General features: G+C 42.2%; 1 protein-coding gene across 1 annotated transcript in view; it reads left to right on the forward strand.

The window, feature by feature from the left end:
• PDIA5 (protein disulfide isomerase family A member 5) overlaps positions 1–23,556 on the forward strand; it is a 97,466-nt gene that overhangs the window by 49,671 nt on the left and 24,239 nt on the right. Inside the window, exons 12-14 of the mRNA XM_085066958.1 lie at positions 15,632–15,702; positions 17,003–17,166; positions 19,915–20,045. Of these exons, the coding sequence (XP_084923084.1) occupies positions 15,632–15,702; positions 17,003–17,166; positions 19,915–20,045 (366 nt within the window). The remainder of the gene's footprint in view (positions 1–15,631; positions 15,703–17,002; positions 17,167–19,914; positions 20,046–23,556) is intronic.

Below are 23,556 nucleotides of genomic sequence, written 5' to 3' on the forward strand. Positions count from 1 at the left end.
CAGCATGGGCTGCTGCTCCTCAGCAGCTGTGCACTTGCTGAGCAGCTGCTGCCAAGCACAAATGTAACTCCAAAATTTCCCTCCTTTCCCTCTCTCTCCACAATGGCATGGGATAAGCATCCCTTCTCTTTGGCCCTGGGTCCCAGCATGTCTAGAGATTTACCAGTATTTTAAAGCTTTGCCTTTTTTTGAGTTTGTAAATGGGCAAAGGAAATCAGTCATGCATTTGGGAGCAGGAAGTGGGGGAAGAAATCAACAGTTGTCCCTGCAGACCTTATTCCTTTAGGAAGCCAGATTAAAAATAGATGAATGCATACAACTGCAGTCAAATTTTATAGTAAGTTCAAGTTAATTGTAAATCTCAATAGGATTCTTTTCAGTGTTTAGGGATTTTTTAATATTTTCAAGAACACAGATAACACAGTTTTAGGGGCAATAATATTGCATGACCTATTTTGAGAGGAGGGGTGCTTCCAGACAAGTATGTTTTGTATTAAGGAGCATTTTGCACTGAAGTACAGCAGCACTTTGACAGATGCTGTTTCAAAAGTAAATCAAATGCCTTAATTGGGCTGTCTCAATCTTCTGATAACATTTTCCAGCTGCTCAGAATTGGGATAGAGAGTGTCCCTTGCACATGAACAACTCAATTTTAAATGGAGCTCAAATATTTGGGGCATTTTATTTACATTCAGGTGGTGATGGTATGCCTACGTGCAGAATCCTTCTCACACACCTGTAAAAGATCTGTGTTTGTGAGAATCCTCTCTGGGTATCCTCAGCAGAGAGTATAAGGCTTGCAAACTAATTAATGACAGACAACTATCATAAACAGTTATCTCCATGATTAAAAGCTCTTCTCTTAGCACTTCTTAAATGTGCTAATGGTGTCACCTGATGAATATTAGGAGATAAATTACTCCAGTAAAAGAAGTGATAAAACCAGTGAACATCTTACTTGTTTTAACCTTGGTAGCTCAGGATGAGGAGGTTTTTCTCTAAAAATTACGTATTAATAAAAAAAAGTTGAAATATATCTATTAAATAGGCTTATAATACAGGATATACTTCTAGGTAGCTAATAATAATCAAGGAGATTTCAACAGTGGCCTGGAATTAGCAAGTACTTAAACTCCTTTGTCAGCACGCAGCATACACGTGACTTGGAGTTTTTCTGGCACACTGTTGTGGTCTAGCCTCAGCTGCAGCTCAGCCCCCACGGGTGCTCCCTCATGGTGGGATGGCAGAGAGAATTTGAAAGGTAAAGCTGAGAAGACTCATGGGCTTGTGAGATAAAGATGTTTTAATAAGTAAAGCAAAAGCCACATACTGCAGGCAAACCACTTCCAAAGTTCGCTACTTTGCATTGACTGAGAGGTGCTTGACCATTCCCAGGAAAGCAGAGCCTTATCACACATAATGGTGACTTGGGAAAACAAACACCATCACTCCCAGTGTTTCCCCTCTCCCTCTTCCCCCAGTTTTGTATGCTGAACATGACACCATATGGTCTGGGATATCCCTGTGGTTACTTGGGGTCAGCTGTCCCACCCAGTGTCCTTGCTGGTGGGATGGGGTGAGGAGCAGAAAAAGTCTGGATTCTGTAAGCATTGCTCATCAACAGCTAAAACATCCCTGAATTATCAGCACTGTTCCCAGCACAAATCCAACTCATAGCTCAATACCATCTACTGTGAAGAAAATGAACTCTATCCCAGCCCACACCATCACTGATACATGAGGAGCTGTTTTAGTAGAGAAGAATTGTTTCAGTGGTGCTTTAATTGCATATTCAGATGGCCAATGCATTAACAGAGAGCAGTATGAAAAGATGTGTGGGGAATTGGCAGCTTTTTATCTGCCCCCTGCCCCCAGTGCTGAAGATACAGCTGAACCAAACACATCCCAGGTAAATACCTGTGAACTCCACTATTAGGCACTCTAATGGATGTGGCCAATTGGGTCTCCATGCCTGTGGCTACTAATTATCATCCCAGAGGACCACACTATAATTATTTGCAATCAGTTGCACTTACTAGCCCAGTCAAAGACATGGCAGCATTTTAAGTGCTGCCTAGCATAACTAAGTTCAAGGGGAGTAGCTACATGCATTTTAAACACATCAGGAAGGTCTGCAGGATGCAGCTTGCACTTCTTGGGATCAGAGACACCATACCTTTTGTGCAATAGTTTATCATAACCATTAAACAGAAGATGTGCTGCTTCAGGTTGTTACTGCAAGCCCTGAGCAACGTGGGTGAGTGTGGGTGGGCAGGATGAGTTCATCCTGCTTTCATTTCACAGGTCACTGGGGACACAGAGCAGGATTTTTAACCTTCTGGAGTTACCGTGTAAAGCCCTTAAGAGGATGTTCAATAAATCTGAATATTTAGCATAGGTAAACAGCGACCCAGCCAGTCAGGCTCTGAAGGCACTCTCCTCCCCAGCCATCTGTGAAGGGTGTGCAGTGTTGTGCTCCTTACTTAAGCATTTTGCTGAAATTTCATAATTTCTGGTGGTGAGCTTAGTGTTATCCTGGATATATCCAGACTGAAGTCTTGCAGACATCTGAAGTGTTTTTTTCAATGTGGTGTTGTACCTAAAAGCTGAGTTCTCCTGCACTGTACACAAGAACAAAGAAAGGATCCTACCTCCCAAAGGATTTGGAGTTTTTACTTGGATTGATCGTATTTGGTAACATGAGATAGCAGAGTTACGTTAGCAGGCCTATTTCTGAGTCTGTAACAAAGGATTTATTGCACCAACCAAAGTTATTTCTGTGCTATAACATAACTAAAGGTACCCTTGCTGCTTATGACAGGCTTCTGCTAGCAGTGAGAATAAAGACTCCATGTCTGTATGTGCTTCTTGATATCTGTGCCTACAGCTGATCGATTTATTTAGATGCCCAAGATGACAGCTGGGTTCTGAATGTCTCTAAATATGGGTTATGCTGCCAGTCAAGTGTTGTTAAATGCTTTAGTGTCATGGGGACTCGCTGGGACTTAAAATGTTCCTGAGTCACTTGATCACGAAAAAAAGCCCTGTTTGTGTTTTCAGTTTCCTCATCAAACTGTTTGCTGAGCCCAATGGAATTTTTTAAATAATTCTGTCCAAAATATTTGCCAAATTAGTGAGGGTAGCAGTCTTTCTGACTCTGTCTTGTTGAAGGAGTAAACCCCCTACACATCTATCTTTTTTACATTTTTCTCAGCATTTTTCTCCAAAGCACATCTCAGTCACAAAATGAACCCAACCAAATCACCGATAAGTCAATTCAAATGCTACTGAAAGGTGTTTAAAGTCCAGGATTGAAATTCAAGTCAACTCTGAAATAGTTTCCAGAAGTGTCTGCTGTTCATGCACAGGAGTTACTTTTCATTATGTTTTGTTAACACAGGTGACACTGCTAACATTTTAAAGCATCCCTGTTCTTGCAGCCTCATGCAGAATAATGTCCTGGTGCCACTGTGAGCTGTAGCCTCCCCGTGTACCTTCAGCAAGCACAGATCTGAGAAGTCTCTGATGGTTAGTTGTTTTAGTCACCCCTGATGTTTGCTTGGGGCTGCTTTGCCCTCTCTCATACCCCATCTGCCAAAGCAAAGTTTGTGGTCCAGTATTGATGCCAGAGGTGACAGAGGAGAAAAAAGTACTTTAGCTGTACTGTTAGTGTGTGAGCATTTGCTTTTTAAAGGATTAAACTATTTAAATGCTTTTCCTGCAACATTTCTTCCTTGTATGTGAGCTTAAATTCAGGTTAAATCTGTGCTCTTCCCAGTCCTTTTCATAGGGCTCCTTCAGAAACTGTATAAGCTGATTGCAGGACTTAAGGCTAGAAAAAATGTCAATACCCTTAGTAGGATATTGGAGCCATCGTGGTTTTTCCTCCATTGATAAAGAGGGAAAGCAGGAAAAATGCAGCCTAATAGACCTTTACTTGCTTCCTCCCAGTGGAAGGGAGGGCAAAAATAAATCTTGAAATGATAAAATGCACCTCAGTTTTCATGTTTTGTTGAAATGTCCGTGAAATTCCTTTCCTGTCCTCGGATATTTTCTCTCCCTTTATAAACCAACCCCATAAATTATGCAGTTGCTGCTTTCCAAAGTCGGCTGTTCAGCTGTTCAGGTTTTTAATTGCACAGGGAGTGGTTTTATCAATTTGGCTTTGAAAAAGAGTTTTCACACCCTTCACTCCTTCCCTCCTCCCCCTGGTGCATTAAAACCCAAGGTTTTAAGTGACTTCATGAACTCGTTAAGAATCCCAACCAATTAGCCCAGTACAAGAAGGCCTCAGCTTCTAACCAAGTAGTGAACTTGGATCTCTTCCTGCCAGCTCACCATCACTGGTTTCTTTGGCCTTGTTTTCATTTCTTCCTGCTGCACATGATGTGATTGGGATGTCAGAATCCATTGCTCGCATTAAATATGAAGTAAAGCAAACCCAAAATGTGTGCACAAAATCAAATGTATTTTTTTCAAACCGTGTTTTACAACTGTAAATAAATAAGTCTCCCTTTCAAACCCCTACTGGTTCCTTATGAAAGCAAGCTATGTTGCTGTGAGCTCTAATTGGGATGTCTGTTGGCAGCATCAGCTGAAAGGCTACAAGTTGAAAAGGCCGAAGAATAATCTACTCTGCAGCCTGAAAAAAATTGCCTTTCTAGCACAGGTCAGCAGCAGCCTAATGTTGGCAGCTTGTGATAAATAAAGAAATTAAATTATTTATAAATAAATAAAGTTTTTCCATGCTAATTCATGATTCAGTCAAAGATTTTTTTTTTTAAATGTCAACCAATGCAGCTGTTCCAGTAGAGGTTAAAGGCTTGTGTGTTAACATCCAGCAGCACTGAACATGGATGGAAACATCCTTTAATTTTTATTTGTCCCTGTCATATATGGCATCTGTGATTTTTAAAATAAAATGTTGGTTGCGTTCAGTGACTACATAGAGAACCTTTGGCATCTGCTTTCAGATGTAGAGCCTCTGGGATAAAGGCAAACAACAGGTAGCTGGGAAGCTGGTTTTGGTGGACCAAAATAAAGTTATTTTTGGTGGCCCTGTGCAGGTCTGTATTACTGGAAGTTTGTAGGGTGTAAGGCAGGTTGTGCATTTGGAATCTTGTCAGATGCCGTATTGCCACGATACAGCTGCATGTATAGGAAGATCTATGTGTCAGGGTGCTTGCTGTGGGCTCAATCCTGTTCATACCAGTCCCTGCAAAATGTTCTCCTTGTTTCAGAGTAATTACAGAAAGTTTTGAACAAGTCAAACTTTCTGGACTGTTATGTGGGTCACAGGCAGTGCCTGTCTCTGGTGGGTTTTCTGGTGAAGCTGTGCAGATGTCAGGATGGGCTCTTGCAGTGCCCTCATCACCGAAAACTGAATTGTTGTGTAAGGGCACTCAGATGATGAATGTTGCTGTTTAAGAGTCTGGACAGATTGTTGAAGAGAAAAGATCTGCTTCAATTTCAGATTCGTGTCTCCTGACTCTCTGTGTCCCATAGGCTCCTAATTTTAATGTTGCCTTAGTGTATTTTTAATGGGATGTATAATAAAATGCTTCCCTGTACAAGCATAAATTGTGCCAACTTTCTGTGCATTGTATATACTTCTCAGCTGAACATTCCTGGCAGGCTCCTGGAGCAGACACATTCTTCATGTAAATCAGCTAGAAATGGGTATATTTGTGGCTTCAGAATCTGCTTCCACTGAGGTGAGCAAGTCCTGACTGTTGATCTCAGAGAGAGGAGGTCTGGGACACTCAGACTAGGCTCTCCAGTATTTAAAAGAAAAGCATGGAAGTCTACAAGATGTTGCTTGATATTACATATATTTGAGTATCACCAAAATCTTAGGGACTGTAAACAGTTCAGTGCAGTGACCTGCCAGTGCAGTGACCTGTCTCATTAAACTAATTACAGAAATTATTTTCAGGGAGATTTAATCACACATTAAAACAGAAGTTCTTGCAAAGGCAGCAAACCAGAAAAATGAAAAACCTGACATGGATTTTTGCTTTAATGACAATACCACTCATGTTTCTCAAGGATCTAAAAGTAAAAATCAATATGGGTTTTTATTGGTACTTCATATAAATAGGAATGTGAAGAGTATAAAAATCCTAATAACTAGCTTGTGCAGTAAAACTTGATAGGATACCTAATGAAAGGGGCGAAGACAGTAATGACTGATTCCACTGTCTCTTTTTTGTCAGTCTTTTGATATTGGATCACACAGTTTGTATGAGTTTATTGTCTTTTTGAAGCACTATGTGCTCTTTGAGCAGGGTATGGTCATAAAAAAGGATGATCCAGTGATAAAAGCGATAGCCTTGGCCTGGAGATGTAAAAGTTTAGTTCTTATGCCTTGCTTTGATTTGTACCGTCACGACCCAAGTCACTAAATATTTGTCTCAGTATCCAACCTGTGAAGTGGAGATAACATTTCACCTTGTGTGGGAGTTTTATCTAGCAAGCCATGGCCAGACTGCAAGCTGCTCCAGGATTGCAAGAATTGTGATATGGAAGGCATATGAGCACTGCAAAGTCTTGATTAACGTGAAGGAAGTAGGATTCTGCCTTTGGTGTTCCCTGGTTTGTGTCAGACTTCAGCTTTTTGGCCCCCAAGTTTAGGAAGCCCCATCTGGCACTGGGTGAGCACACACAGCTCAGACAAGATTATCACGGCTTGAGCTGATGACTTGCAGCCTAGTTACAGCCCTTGCCAGGACTAAAAGGGAGGAGCCTTGAATTGCTCTGGTTCAGCTTCACAACAGAAAGAGTGGCAAACTTGGGGTGATCTGGTCTGATCTACCTTTGGGCTGGGTCTTGACTTGCTCTGTGGCATGATGCTGTTCTGGAGACAGGATGTGTACACTGAATAACTTACTTGGTAGCAGCTGTGTGTATTGAGAACAGAATGCAGGGCAGAAGGAAAGGAAGAAGAAAAGGAGACAAAATGTAGATATTTGGGGATTGTGAAATCTGGGAGGTTTGTTTGAAACTGTGTGCTGTATGCTCACCTCCAATTGGGAGCAATTAGTTTCTCTATTAAAGAAGACATTTGCAAAGGCTATTCCAATCAGAAAAAAAGCTTCATGTGAATGTGTGGCAGGTGGTGTGAAGGGAACATTAGTTTCTTTAGGGATTTGCTGCCTCATTTCTCACATTACTATTGCCTTCCCTCTCTCCTGAGGAGTTCTCACCGAATGACTCAGACTGTAACATAGGAGTAGCTGCTGGAGCACCAAGGAGCAGCTGAGAGTTGACAGCTGAAGAGAGACTGACCCCATTCTCTGGGTATTTGTTGTAGGTTATTTAGGTGTTCAGACAGGTCTTCTAGAAGACTTAGGTAATTTTAGCTGTTAAAAATTCACATTTGAGTGTGTGAATTGGGTGACTGTCCTCCTGGCAAGCTTGAGCCCAGTGTAATATAAACCCTTAGTGCTCTTGTGGTGAGTTCTGATAGGAGTGAAGCATAACTTATTTTTATAGGTTTGCTTTTTTTGCCTCCAACGATGGGTTAACAGCAGGAATTAGCTTTAAGAATTAAGCACTGGGTTTATTTTTTCTGAAATAAATTAATTTCCTTGCTTGGATAAGCTCAATATACTGTGCAGGGCTCTCATTTGGAAAGTGCCTTACAGTATCTCTGCTACTTGAATCATTACCAGTAGAGTTTTCATTGTCAAGTTTATCTTCCTAAATACTTTATGGCTTCAATTTTTATTCTGTGAAAGGCAGAGAACTTACGTAAAGGGCAAATAGTGAACAGAGAAACCTAGAGTGAAAGATTGCTTGCCTGCCTGTCTGCTCCTTGTGCCCTTTCAGATGGTGAGATGGCAAGTGATGCCGTTTTTCTGAGTTACTGACAAATGAATCCATTGCTTGGACACTGAGGCATTGTGCTGATGGTGGAGCTGTGTCTTCTGGGGTCCTGACTGCTTGGGGTTGGCAACTGTGCCAGCAGGCTTCTCCTAAATAGGCGAACAGATGTCAGCTGGTAGCCACTTCTGCTGTGACTTTGGACAAAAACTGTGCATTCTGTATAGTATCTCTTTTTGCAATTTAACTTCTCCAGATATCTTCACAGTAATAATGTCACCATTCTTTTTAACCTCCCTGCTCCTTAATAAGCTTGAGTTCTGTGGGATGTACCTTTCTTAGGAAGATCTCTGCATCTCATTCATTTTGCTGATGTCTTATACAAATTGCATCCAAAGAAATAATTTGCAGGTTATGCTGTTTCTGTGAGCTGAACATTCAAACATTCAACATTCTTTCATCTCACCTGTATTCTCTGGCCTTTTTGTTGCTAAATCCAAAACATAAAAGTCTTCCATAGTGGGGTAAGAGTGTGAGGAAAAGCAGTGCAACTTCTCGTCCCTCCTCAAGGTAAAATTTTGTTGCTCACCTTGCAATGGAGAAGGAGGGGAATCTTTTTTGGATGTGGAATAATTCTGGTTTAATTGAGAAGGAAACCTTCTGGTGTTATGTTTCATAAACTCCCAACAATTTCACCTTAAGGCAACCATGCTGTTGTCTCACATTTCAATAGGGGAAGATTAATTTTCAACACCTACTCAGGGCCATGTTCCTTAGAGCTGGTGTAGGAAGTGTAATTCATATCTCTCAATGCCAGCTGATCCACCTTCCTTCACTTCTTTTCGCTCCCGAGAGGGATGGGAGGAGGCTCCATCATCTCCCAACACTGATTTCTGCCAGTTGCACCACACAGTCTTGAGTAAGAGGGTATATACTTGCAGTTTTGGTATATACATGCAGTGTAATCTCCAATAGCCAGAAGCCGAAACCACCTTTGGAATGAAAATAAGGAACCATGTAACTTTTGCTTTTAGTTTGTTTTACATAAAGATGATTGTTAGCTTAAAGACTGTTCTGGTTGCGTGCTGGAGTCTGTGCTGTGCTTTTTCAAAGGCTACTTTCAGGAGTCCAGCTCAGCCACAGCCCCCGTGAGCCCAGAGGCAGACAGCACACACTGAGAGAGCAGAGATCTCTCTCCCTGCTTGACTCTCAGGAATCCCTTAGAGGCAGCAGCCTGGGGCTGAGGTTAGCCTTGGAGAATATTCACCCTTTCCCCTGAGGCTGAGTCAGAAGATATGCTCCAGTGTGACTAGAAATAGAGGCAGAAGTGTGTGTTGTACAGTTCACCAGAGCTGCTGTCTTTCAAATCCCATGGAGGCAGCATGCAGGACCCACTCCATGTTCAATCTACCTGTGCTGAGCCTTCTGTGCCACGGTGGCCCTTCTGCCAGAGCTGTGAACACTGCATGGATGCAGACAGGGCTCCTGGAGGATACATTTAGTTAAGCTCTCGTCTCAGTTTGATCTGATTTATGTAATGCATTCGACTGTCTTTTTTAAAAATAAGTAAATAGTTTTAACTCATACTGTAAGTGTGCAAAGCTGGTATGACTCCTCTCCTCAGCAGTTTCAGTGATTCTGGGAGGGAAGAAATTATGCCACCATAGAAAAGACAAGGTGGTGTCTGGGTTTGGGTCACTACCACCTCAGCAAGTCATACAGCTAGGAGAGAGTGACCAATTTGTAATGATTTTGTGCCCCAGCTTCATGCTGAAGGGCTGCTGGAAGGAGGCAGAGCCTTTCTTCTGTGTGCCCATGCTGGGATTGGATTTGCACAGCTCATTGCACGCACAGATTGGCTGCACTGTGTGGTAATGCCAGTGAGATGGTGATAATGGTGGGGCCAAGCTGCTGCAGTGCTCTCCTGTCACTGGGATGAACTATGCAGCCCATGCAGCCATGTAGCATGATTGCAATAATCCAAACTGCTTAAGTGTTTTCCTTCTAATTCTGTGTTTCTAGTTTCTCAGAGTCTTTTCCAGGCTGACCTTTCATAGGCTTTGTCTTTTGTAAAGCCGTAAAGCTGTTTGCTTGTCACTGATCTCTAAGCAATGTAATGCCTGGTCAAATCAAACCTGCCTTTAAAAATACAGTACTGGGGGCGGGGTGTGTCTGGATTTGTGTATGTGTGCACACATTTCAAGCTGTTGGAAATTTGAATTCAATATCATGTTAAAGATGTTGGAGATGTGCCTCTCATAAGAAAGCATCAAGTCTTGAAATGTTGTCTTTAAGTATCTGGAATTTTACCTGGGTGTGCAGTGCTGCTGGTGGGAAGATCAGTGGTTTGGTGGGAGTAAGTACCCAGAGGGAAAAGGTTGTGCAAAATTCTTTGAGCTCCTTATGCTTCTTAAGGTGATTCCAGTTTTTGGGGGGTTTTGTTTGGGTTTTTTTTTAAAGCAGAAACATGGAGATCTTGGTGTGGCCTGACTGCTCTGACCATTTTGACTATTAAGTGAACATGCCACCAACATGATTGCAAATTCATACCTGTGATTACAGGGCGAAACAGCTGCTTTTGTCATCCTTCCTCCCTGCCAAATTTGTGGATGATTTTCCATCAGATGTCTGCAATGCAGATGGCTAAATTATGCAACAGAATCTGCAGCTGTTGTAGTTTATGCTCTCCTACACCGGTGAAGGAACTGTAAACTGCCTCATGTCAGACCTGAGAGATCCTCTTTTACATGATGCATAAGAAGTCTTTGCATGTTACAGACTTCCATGGCAGAAGAGAATGTGAATACATTTGTGTTCTTGCATGGGTGATAAGAGGGCTGGGATTTGTGTGAGTTCTTGCTGTGGCTGCAAGGATTGTGTCTCCCCTGCTCCATGTAGATACTCCTGCTTTTGTATGCATAGGTGTGAGTTCAAAGTTAGCATTGGGACACATGTAGGAACTGGCTACTCTGCTGTTTTGAGAGGTCACTGCTTCTCTGGGATTAAGAATGGAGAAACCAATGGTTTTATCCCCAGGTGTTAAATGTTTAGAGAGCCAAAGGTGCATCTGAATTTTTTTTACTTTTTTATTTTCTTTTCTTGACATTGTCTGTAAATCTTCTATGAGTGTATTCTGAACTGCCAGTGGCCCACTTGCTGAAAGCAGGACACGCTTTGTGCTTCAAATTCATTTTCTCATCAGGCTAATGGAGGTATTTTTGGTATGCAGCTATAGATGGATGTAGAGCTGGCATGGTACAATAAATAGCTGGTACACGATAACAGTACTCAAGCAGTGTGTTGATGACAGAAATGTAATGATTCTTTAAAATCTTTATTTGCAATTTAGTTTACCTCTAGGGTTCTTCATGTCAGAAATTGCATCTTCACAACTGCCTGGATCTTGTCTTTTATCTCTTGCTTGTCACGCACACTTCAGATCCTCAGACAATTTGTCTTGAAATGAGAGGACACGACCAAAAGCATGGCGTTCATTTATATAGTCATAATAACCTGAAAGAAGCAAACAGTGAATGGCAGAGAGAAACAGAAATTTATATTCTTGGGACAGCACTAAGACAGCATATGCAGGAGCTTTGCTGAAGATGCTTGACTGGTTTTCTGCCTGTAAAACTTGGTTTTAACAGTAGAAGTACCTGTATTTAATTCATTTCTCAAAAGGTTTGGAGTAACTGTGAGTTTTGAGTCTTTGCTATGGTGCCAAACAGGCTGCTATAAACAAATACAGATATTTCCTTGTTAAAAAAGTTGCTTGGTATGTTTCTTAGCCTTTCCTTTGTCCATGTGCTGCTCACCCTTTCACTTCAGCATTGCTCTGTCCACACTTGGCCTTTGCCTCTATATTTGCATATGGTCACACTGTGCAAAGGACAAAGTGCTGAGCAAGTGCTGTCCTCTGCCCTGCAGTGGGATTCTGGAGGGAAGTGACTTGTTTGCACCGAGGTGACATGGGGACCTTTGATCACCACTGTCTGGGGTGCAGCTGAGCTGAGCTGTGTGGCAGTGACTGCACTGAAGGAAGGAGCTGCTTATCTGCCCATCTGCACAGTGCAAATGAGAAGATTGATTATAAATAAACTGGGAGAGCAGAATTCTTGCTTCATTTAGACATCTGTTTTAAAAGTGGTTAGCAAGGGTGCATACCAGATGTCCCAGCACTGATTGTTGTAAGCTTTGACTTCTTTTCCCTGTCTCATAACACTTCCTTTATGCTTAATCTGTGTGCTCTTTCTATCTGAGCCTTGGCCCTTGCAACCTGGGTCTGCTTTTGTGCAAGAGGAGCAAGATGAGGTGTGAGAAGTCAGAGTTGTCCTGAACTGATCAGCAGAACCAGGCTGTGAACCTGGACTATTTCTGCTGCTGGATGGAGAGTGGCTCTGACTTGCACCTCCAGAGCAGATAACTTGTCTTCTGCAAGAAAAGCCTGAGGCTGTGGGAGTCCTCTTGGATAGACTCCTACATCACCCTTGGGTGTCCCCACCAGCCATGACCCACAGAGGCTCAGAGATAGCAGTGCTTGGAGTAAGCACAGAACATCCTTGTACTGACTGCAGCCTTTCTTCTCACCTGGCATCCAGCAAGTCACTTCCCTTGCTTAGTCTTTTGGTTTTAATACACTTAAGAGAACAGTGCATCTTCTGAAAGCACATCTGTCACAGGTGCCCACTGGAGACCTGTGGGCTCCTTCCATTGTCCCAGTAGCACACAGGAGCAGCTGGGCTCAGGGCCTGTAGGGTTATTGTTGTTTCCCCACTCATTTTATGAACATGAAGCATCTAAAACTAGAGGAGCTTAGCACAGAGGGATGAAGCTGCTGCTGAACAACTGAATGCAGCAATCAAAGGAGAGGCAGTGACCTTGGAATTCATTTAAATAACTTTTCATTGGCCTCGAAAATTTAATGGTAGTCTTCACAGGATTATTCAAAGACAGGATAAATAATCATAGGAAAGATTAATTGATTTGCAGTTTGTAGGTCTGACTTGTAATTTGTGTCTCCCCTTTTCTGCAACGGTAGGTGAAAGCAAGCTGTAGCTCACAGTAGCAAAATTCTGATAAAGACAGCCAGAAAAGCTTCATTTATTGTGGGAGAAGTTCTTAAGATTTGTTGTCCCTCTCTCAGGTTCAGTTTAATGTGGTAACTTTTTTCCAGGCTGATATATCTTGCTGTCCTCTGTCAGGGGTAGAACAAGCATTCACGATAAAGATTTGAAGACTTCAGTTCACATTTAAGTGCCTTTTAAAAATCTGATGCTGCTTCCCTTTATTTTAAGCATGAGTGAGTTAGCTTTGTGGCAGTCAGTAGTGCTGTGTCTGTGTGATGTTCTTGAAAGAACCTGGAACAGTGACATTTCATGGTCTGGATATCTTGATCCAAAATATTACTTAGATGAATTTCAGATGCTTTGGAGATTTTCTCATTTCCTGGGCAAAATGTGCCTGGGTTGTTGGTTTGGGCTTTTTTTCCCTTCTGCATAGCTTTGTGAAAACTCTGGTTGTGTAATGCCTTTGGTTGATCAGATCTAATTAATGATTGTAATATAATTGGAATATAGTGTAGATAATGTGAATACTGTATCTAGAGCACAGAGTGAACTTTGCTGTGGCTAAAGGATACACTGTGTAAAGCCCGTCAAGGTGGAGTTAGCCCTGCCGAAAAGTATTGTTTGTACAAATTTGAGCTACCTAATTCAGAGAGGTTCCCAGGCATCTGAGCTGGGAGTTGAGATGCCCTTTCTTTATAAGTGAGGAAGAGCACAAAATGAATAAAGTTCCCTGCTCCTAAAAGGGGAAATAAATCAATTTGGGCAGGTGTCAAAGGGATCTGTCAGCCCCTTACACAAAGCCATATGCCTGCAAGTTTTCCGTGGGTGGCAAATAAATCATTTTGCCAGCCTCTTTTGTGCTTTTAACCAAGATAAGCAGTGCTGAGACAGTAACTCTTCCTCAGCCTCTCCCAGCTTCTTCCCTGAAATCACCTGTGAAGCTGTCACATCAGGTTCCCAGCATTCTCACAGCACTGTGTAAAATTAAAGCAAAGCTTTCTGCCCCAGCTGAGCTCACCTTGTTCTGCTGCTCCTACCGCATTACTGTTTTTCACTTAAAAGAATGGCATGGGGCTCTTTAATGCTGTGGTGTCTGTGCAGATGACTCAGTGGTATGCACTGTAGCTTGTGTTTGAACTGGAGTTTGGTCTGAGATCAACCACGCCGGTATTTGCTGTAATTCTTAGGTGGGATTTGCAGTTGTTATTCAGATGTGTTCACCCTGCTCTATAAACATGCCCTGAAAGTGTTCCATGATGTGCTGTGGTGGCTGAAGCTCTGTTTGCCCTGGTGAAGTTACTCACACCTGGATGTCTTATCGCTTCTTGGCTGCAAACACTCTTTGGCTTTTGGTATATAAAACATGCTTGTCTGGTTGAGTTCAGGCTCAGGTTTGCGTCTGCTGGCTTCAGCAGTCATCCCATTAGAGGGAAACAAAGCAGTGCTGAGGTTCAGAGTCTTTGGTTTATTTTCTTTTGGACAATGGTTTAAAAATAGCCCCAGCTCTGTTACCCGTACACCTCAGAGTCGGCTTTTGCTGGGGTGCATTGAAACGCATTTCTAGCCATATCTTCTGATACAGCTTCCAAAACCTTGGCTAAGTCTGGGCTTTCAAGTGCCCATTCCAGCAATAACAGCTCAGGAAAGCGAGCTGGCTGCTGCTGCAGGCAAGAGGGAGAGGCACAGCGAAGCATTGTGCTGGGATTGCAGCGCACCGGGCAGCCGAGGGCAGCGCCGGGGCTGTGCCAGCACCTTGTCCCAGCTCCCTGCACTCCAGCCAGACCTGACCTTGCCATGCCAGGTGTCCCCCCTGGCCACTCTGTCCCTGTGCACTGTCCCAGCAGGGGCTGTGGTTGTGCCAGTCCCCTGGGGACAGGGAAGGGGCTGTCATCAGGCCCAGCATCCTGCTGGAGGTGCTGAAGTGTAGCTTCACATCGCGTAAGGAGCCTCACCTGGGCCTGAAAGTTCAGCCTGCCTGCAAGCAGCTGCACCGGCTGAAAGCAGTTTAATTTACACCCAAATAATTTATTCTAAGTCTGCTTTTCTCACTCATGCATTCATTTTACTTTATTGTAATGTCAGCACTTAGCAGTGAAGTAATGGCAGATCTCTGGAGAACTTCGCACAAGCAAGAAAGCACCATTATCTCGGTTTTACAGACCCTGCTTATGTCGGGAACATATGTGGTGGTGTAATTACACTGATGTGATTAAATCAGTGCAAATCCTTGCTAGAGGGACATGCTGCACCACTGTAAAGCAGGGCTTATTATCAGTGCAGTTGAATTCAAATTATATTACTCTATTAAGCTGTGCTAGTGTAAGCCTCCACGGAAAGTCACAAAGTCACGTGAGCAGCTGTGTTGTTTCTTTTTAAAGCAGATAAAGATTTGGAAACTGAAATGGGTGAGGTTGTGCCTTGCCTAAGAGCATGCTAGAAACAATGGGCTCGACAAATGTTTATAGTACTTTATGTAAGGAAAGAGGTGTGGGTGTGAAATCAGGGGGTTGTTATTATCATTATTATTTTTAATAGATTAAATTCATTGTTTAAACTATTGTGGCCATTTTGGAAAAAATCCTTTAGCATACTAAGGCTTTACAAATACATTAAGTAAAATATATACAAAATTCTTGTAAATCTTTACCACATGGTTTTGTATTTTGATAATGGCTGGATGGGTCAATGAATAGCCATGGTGTATACAACTTAATTGGACTTTTTTTTTTTTTTTTTGGCAGGGTGTGGGCACTGTAAGAAAATGAAGCCAGAATATGAGAAGGCTGCAGAGTTTCTCCATGTAGCCAGTGATGTAAGCTAATTTCCTTTATTATATCCTTCAAATAATCAGTAATAAATAACTGGAGTAATAAAAGTGACTTTTCTCCCTACAACAAATTCAGCTGTTCTCATCCTCCCACAGGACCCTTCAAAATGTGCTTCCAAAGTACAGTCTCATCGCTAATGCATGAGCCCTGCCAAAGTCTGAGAAAGAACATTCTGTCTTGAACAAAAACAAAATCGAAAAATGTTTATGTATTCTGCTGTAGGCCTTATACATAATATGATCAAATCCAAAAATGGATTTTTTTCCCCTTACTTAAAGGCATTGAATGTGAAGAAACATAGGCTTTTATTTATGAATTAGATTTGGAAAAAAACAAAAGGGGTTGATTCCTGTTTGAAATACCCTGTTTTTAATGGTTGCATCCCTCCATTAGCTTCATCCTAAGTGCTCCATCAGCATGGCTGGAGAAGAGAGATCCAATAATATAAGTATTAGTGTTATTGATTCAGTCTCATGCTGTGTATGCCATGCAGGAGGAGAAGTAGAATTAGTCTCCCCCACACTTTAAGCATCTTCTGTGGAGACATCTAGAGTTCCTTTATTGCTGCTGGAGAGGGAGGAGATGAGAAAAACAAAGATCTGTTGAATCACACTCTACAAATGTCTGCTCTTCTGTGCCTCTAAAGGTGGTCCACGAAAATATGCCCACCAGTTAGGGGAAGATGAATTTGCTTTGAAGTAAACTTGCCTTTAGCAGTTCTTGCTTCTTCTGGGAGAAATTGGGATTTGTGGGAGGAAATGCAATTTCTGGGAATGGCTCTTGACCATTATAAAGTGAATTGTATACAGAGAATCCTATCAAAAATGGGGAATGGGTAACACTGTGGTTACATTTAGTCCATAGTATGTCCCTTTCTGTTTTTGCATCAGTCCTCAGTGTCCTTCTGTGTGTTTGTGCACAGAATTACAGAATTAATCAGGTTGGAAAAGACCCCTGAGGTCAAGTGTAACCTGTGACCAAACACCACCATGTCAATTAGCCTACAGCACTGAGAGCCACATCCAGGCTTTCCTTAAACACCTCCAGGAAATGGTGACTCCACCATCTCCCTGGACAGCCCATTCCAATGTCTAATCACCCTTTCTGTGAAGAAATTCCTCCTAATGTCCAACCTACACCTCCCCTGGCACAGCTTAAGGCTATGTCCTCTCATCCTAGAGGCAGCAAAGGCACCTAGCCCATGCCTGATTGCCCCCAAGCCCAGTGTGTCCTGCTGAAGGGGTGTTTGTATGTGGGATTTACAGTGAGTGTTCTTTGTTTCAGAGTCCAGGTGTCCTTGCAGCAGTCGATGCCACTGTCAACAAGGCACTGGCAGAAAGATACCACATCTCAGGGTTTCCTACTTTGAAGTATTTTAAGGATGGAGAGGAGAAATACACTCTGCCACACCTCAGAACAAAGAAGAAGATCATTGACTGGCTGCAAAAGTAAGTTTTGAGGGTTTTGAGATAATATTTGGGTTCCTGATTAGTGACTCCCGCAGATGACTTTGGTGAAGAGCTAAACAGAGTTTCAACACTGCCAAATCCCTTGCTAACAAAATTAAACTGAATTCCACTATTCAAACCCACAGAAACATGTATGTTAATTATGGTCTCTAATACACCAAATCCTTTATTTGCTGTGGGGTTTTCATAGTTGTCCTAGTATTTCTTTCCCAAAATAAATATTTTTCAAATATACCTTAAGCCTTTCACCAGAGAAGGAATAGCAATGGCTCTGAAAAATAAACACAACATTTGTTTTTCCCTCTTTATACAAAGCAGTAGATCTCAGTAACTGAATTTCTACAGTTGTACTTTTCTCTTTCCAACATTTCAGAGCTAATGCCTAGAATTCCACCCACGTGGGGCTGAAGGAAAGCCAGCAAGACCAACAAAACCAGCACCTCTGAGTGCACTAACCAACTTTTCTTGGGTGGCGTGCTGAAATATGCAGAATTAAGTTTGATATGAAAATGATGACAATAATTTCATTTCAAATTAAATTGCTGGTACAATTCTCTCTTCAAGTATGCATTGTATATGCATATATGTAAAAGTATGCATATATACATACATATATATATATAAAATATGCATTTTCTTTAAGTACTGTAAGCCTAATGTATTTTCTACATTAGTCAAGGGGAAGAAAATCTGCCTGAGTTTTGTGAATTTTTTAATCATTCAACTGTTATATGCAGCTGGCATGAGGAATGCAATCTTTATTTTCACCCTCTTATTTGGTGGAGGAGGAGGTTGTATGGGGTTTTTTGCTTTCCTTTCCCTTTCCCTTTCCCTTTCCCTTTCCCTTTCCCTTTCCCTTTCCCTTTCCCTTTCCCTTTCCCTTTCCCTTTCCTTTTCCCTTTCTCTTTCCCTTTCCCTTTCCCTTTCCCTTTCCCTTTCCCTTTCCCTTTCCCTTTCCCTTCTTCTCTTTTCCCCTCCTTTCCCTTATTTTCTCATTACATCTCTCCTTCAAATGAGGTAACAGATATGGTCTGGCAGTATCTTTGTAGCATGTTGAGAAGCTTTATCTGTATTTTACTTTCAGACATGGTACTGCCTTGGCCTCCCTGCCCACGCAGGCTCCAGGCTGCTGTATCCATATTGTATGTGAAGTCACTGTCCTCATTTCACTGCTTTGCTCGACTCTTTTGAGCACTGTGTAATTTGTAGTGAGTTAAACAGTCAGGCTGATGCTGCCTGTACATCCTGGCAGGTGAATAAGCAATGAGGAAGAGGGAAGGGTTGTTAATTCTTCTGGATCCTGCTGTGCCTCTGGAAGACTTTTGTCTGCAGCCTCAGCTAGTCAGCAACACAGGTGCAGCCCAGACAACTTGGCTCCTGCTCTTGGCTTCTGGATGTTCTTGCAGCTAGAGATGCCTTAGAATAACATCCCTGTTTTCTGATCAGGGAATTGTCACCTGGTGTCACCTGACTGTCACCTGTCAGAATAGAATTGTCACAGCTGCAGTGAAGCTGGTGGAAATAGGGATGCATCTGGGGTGCTGACTGGTGGTAGAAGTGTAGCTTTTGTAGATCTGTCTCAATGGGTGGTCTACTTGCAGCCATGTGGGTTTTGGCTCTGGTTCCCCTCTGGTGACTGTGCTGCCACGCTAGCTTGTTACCAGTTCCTCGGTAGCTTATTCCAGGTCAGCATGTAAAAGTTTTTGGGAGAATAAGTCACAGCTCTGTAACTGTAATCAATGATAGCTCACAACAACTGTGTTCATGGCAAGATTCAGCCCATCTAACTTTCTCTAACAACTGGAAGATCACTAACAATGGAAATACAATGAATGTCCACCAAGTGACTTTGAGAAGGACTTTAAAAATTGAGTTTTTCTCCACTTGGTTTTCATGTACTTGATACAACTTAAAATGGTGTCATTCAAAGTGTCAGGAAAGTCTGAAAAGCTAATTTATTACCAAGGCGACATATGAAGGTCTTTATACTGTGGCACCATTCTGATGATTTTATATAAGTAATCACTATTTAAGATACAGCAGGAATGAATTTAATGAGTCTGAGAGAAGTGTGTGAGCTAGTGAATAGCAAAATTTTTGTTAGAGGCACTCTAGGTGTGCAGGATTGCTCTGATCTAGCCAGTATGTGCAGTCATAATTGAAACCTGACATTCTCTTTACCAAACTAAAATATTCCAGTTCAGTCACCCCCAGTATTCCAAGTGGAACGATGCTGATTATTGCATCCTGGCTTTAATATCTGAGTTCTAGAGAAGGTTGTGAAATTCTTTACAGAAGTTTGTGTGATAGTGATGTAGAGTACAAAAAGGATGTTTGAATGGAAGATGCTGTTCTATATCAGTTGCTTTTTGATTCCACCTGCTTGCTGTTCTTCTCAGTTCATGCCTGTGGATGATACAGTGACACAGAACAATGTTTTTTCCACACAAATATGGGATGCAATGTAGCAAATCTTTATTCAGCGATTCTACTCATATGTCTGACTACAATCACTTAAATTATATTTTTATTGAATTCCAGAAATGAACTTGCATCTTTTTACTGTTGCCTGCTGTTGGAAATACTGAGTATGTCTTTCTACTGCACAGGCACCCTGAAGGATTTTTCACATCAGTTCCCTCATGCTTATTATGACCAGGATGATGCTGTCCCTTTATCTGCTTCCAGAAACATTTTCAAACCAATTTCACTGTCTTTCTTTTCTAGTCCTGAAGCACCACCTCCCCCTGAGCCTGCATGGGAAGAAAAACAGACTAGTGTTATCCACCTTGCTGGAGAAGACTTCAGGGAGTCCTTGAAGAAGAAGAAGCACACCCTTGTCATGTTCTATGCACCATGTGAGTAAATAACTTCTCTGCATGGATGGGTTTTATAAGCACTACGTTTATTATGAAATCCTGAATTAATTCCTTCACTGTCCCCAGACTTCTAAGGGTAAAGAGCTGATTCTGAATATAAGTGCATGGCAGCATCATTGGCACCATCATTTGTATCTTTATAAATGAAAACAAAACAGTATATAATGGTTATATTATTTAATGCAGACAACAAAGCAGGCAGCAATACAAAACCAAAACAGATTTATTTTCGTCTGCTGCATTTTATGGTCCATGTAACAAAATGTGATCCTTTATAGTAGCACAGTGGACATGGGGAGGCTGATTCATTAGTGCAGCACTTCACTAGTGAAATCAATACAGTAGTGTAGGAGGAATCAGTCCACGAGGCGGAGAACAAATTTTGATGGAATGAATTTTGTCTGTAATAAATCTGCATTTAAGTCTCCACTGGGACTAAGGGCATAGCTTCCTCCTCCCAGCTTGTTTTGAATGCATCACATAATCACTTTGTTTTGAAGCTCCTGAGAAAATTTCTAGAAAAGTTTAGAATCAGCAAGGTGAATGAGAGGGACCTCTTCTGTTTTCGTGTGCTGTCCCAGAGACAGGCAGACTAGGTACAAGTTCTTAACTTGTGAGAGGTTTATCAAATGGAGAAGATAATCCAGGCATTTCATATCAGATGCTATAAACGTGCCTTTATAGCACCATAACTCAGCCCCGCCAGATGCAAAAAAAATTTCTTCCATATCACATGGCCAGCAATTAATGGATAACCTACAGATAAACAGTTGCTAGCTTGTTCCCATTAAACTGAGGTATTTTCCGTAAAGGGTGAAAAAGGTCCTCAATGTTTAATCAGGCACCCCCTTATTTTGCTTCTCTGTTAGAGAATTAAATATGAATACTTTGGGACTCCCACAACGGGATGTGGGAGAAAGGAGGGGTGCAATTCAGGAGGGAGATTTCTGGAAGGTTGTAAAAGAAAACGGAAGGGGACGTAATCCCTTCTCCACTCCCGTTCCCACCACCTATTGACTAAAAATTGCCCATGTGCCAGGAATTTCTGATTCATGGACCTCAGCTGGTTAAGAGCAAATTGTAATTTTAAAATCAAATTATTGCACATGAGATGGTAAGATTTAGGAGTTCTCCATCTCTTGAGTTCTCTTTACCCGATCAGTGACTTTCTGCATAAGAGAGATATTTCACTTTTGGTTTTTAGCTGCATCTTTTTAAGGCATTTTGATTCTTTTTCTTTTTTAAGGCCATGTTTAAAGCAAAGACTCTATGTGTGATGAGTCTGCAGCTCCCAGGGTTGAAAGCAGGAGGCAGCTTGACTGGTGGGCTAATTTTTTTGCAGTTTGACTTCCACCCTTACTTCAGACGGCATGAGTAAAGATCAGCCTGGCCCTGTCTGTATGATGTAAAACTGTTGGGTCCTTTGAGGCTTCACTTCAGACACATTTTTGTGCTGTTTTTGACACAGTGCTGCATGAGACCACCTATATACAGGACAGAGAGGTGTTAACTGGAGCTCTGTCTGGCCTTCCCGTGACTCCAAAGACAGCATTGCTGTTGTGGTGTCAGTACCTGGGTCATGCACAGTTTCTGATTTGTCAGATTTGCTCTCTCTAAATGTGTAAGTCTCTGTGAGCAAAGCAGACAGCAGGCACACACAGGGAATACGAGCCTGCACTTTGCTGGGTGCAGGAGAAAGTACCAGATTAATATTTTAAATCTCCGTTTCCTATGAAATAAACATTAATGCAGTAGGATAATTAGAATGATTCAAATCGTATTTTTTCAGCTTTCTGCAGTGATAATGTGCCTCCTGATAAATTTGATAGATTAGCTTTTATTTACCATTTTCTCAATCTTGAGACTTCTTGGAGCTTACATTGCCAATTAATCTTAACTTGCTTATTTTAGAGCCTAAGGAACACTGCTAAAATTTCAAGGTCCCATTACCTCAAATAATTTTCTTGTTCTATTCAGATCCACATCTTGGGTCAGGGCAGACTCACAGTATGCTACTCCATTCACTTGTGACTCTGTGGCAGTATTTGTTACACTTACACATATGCTGAGATATTTTAAGATTGGGGGGGTGTGTATACATGCATATATAAAGTATGTTTATATATAAATATTTATGCTAAGAAATGTATCTCTCATCTGTCATTAGAATTTAAAGCAGAAAGTTGAGTATTCTGACCTTTCTTAAGCTTTCAGCTAGAGTGTCAAACCTTTAGGCAAAGGCCATAGATATATATCTTAGATGCACATTAAAGTGAGATCTGGCTTTTCTGTGGCAGCTTCCAGTCCAAATTACTTAATATGTATAGGAGAACCACCAATCTGCTGCTGTGCCGATAACTCAGGAGTGAGCTGAGCAGGGCGTTAATGGTACTGAACAGTGCTTCACAGTGATTTAGCTCTGCAGGAGAAGACTGCCACATCCACATGGAAAAGATAGAGAACTCATTACTCCGTCTCCTGGAATATGGGTGAAGCATAAAGGTTATTCCTCATGCCTGTGGAATATTTTAAGGAATTGAAACTCTTGAAATTAGTGGGGGAAAAGGTCCGTTCCTGCGGACTTGACACTCACAGAGATCTTCATTTCACATTCCATCCTGCCTGGTGACATCTGCGTATGCTGTAATGACTGATTTGGGGCAGGAGGCAGGAGTAGGGCAGGTCTCCAGTACTGACTTGGGAAAAGGTGCCTGCGGCAGAAAACGTAATGCTTCTTGTGCCAGTAACCTGGGACCAGATCTTCATCCAGATGTCCTTTGGGTAGGTCTGTGCTGTGCCATGCCACATGGGCTTGGGCTGTGAGCTGGCATGTGTTAGAGCTGCTCAGGGATGGGACTTGCAGCACGCTGCTGGCATCTGTGCTGCACAGCACCTGGCCCAACTCTTCTCTGGACTCCTGTGCAGCCCTTGAGAAGATGTAATTGTCATCCCACTCATGTACCTTTAAGTTCAAATTGCCTAAAATAAGAGGCAGACAAGGATACCATCTGCAGAAGGGAAGCATGAAGCCACAGGTGTGTGTGAGGGGTGCTGTGAGGGGTTGGAGGAGTACCTGAAAGCAGTAGGATTAATGCACCAGCATTTGAGAAGCATCTGGGGAGAGTTTATGGGATTTGTGTCTGTATTTTTTCCATCATCCAGTCCTCGGAGTACTGGATTCCATCAGCTACTCAAGGTTTGCTTTCATAACTGGCTTTGTCCAGAAATGGGGAGAGGAGACAACTAGTCTGAGTATGGTTTGGTGTGCACATGGAGCCTGGTACATGGATGATCAGGGTTTGGGGGCAGTGGGCCAAATGGACGAGAGCAGTTAGACTGCAGTGCTGAACCAGCCGGGGTCAGGAGGGCAGTAGCTGCAGGTCTGTGCTCTACAGCCAGGACTTGGTTCAAGACTTGCAGCACTAAAGCCAGGCGTCCTGGGCTGACCCTTTTGCATCAGTGCCTCTTCTGAGATCATCTCCCTGACTTT

Source organism: Lichenostomus cassidix, chromosome 7 (genome assembly GCF_008360975.1).
Source record: "Lichenostomus cassidix isolate B80296 chromosome 7, HeHo_3.0, whole genome shotgun sequence".
Lineage (NCBI taxonomy): Eukaryota > Metazoa > Chordata > Aves > Passeriformes > Meliphagidae > Lichenostomus > Lichenostomus cassidix.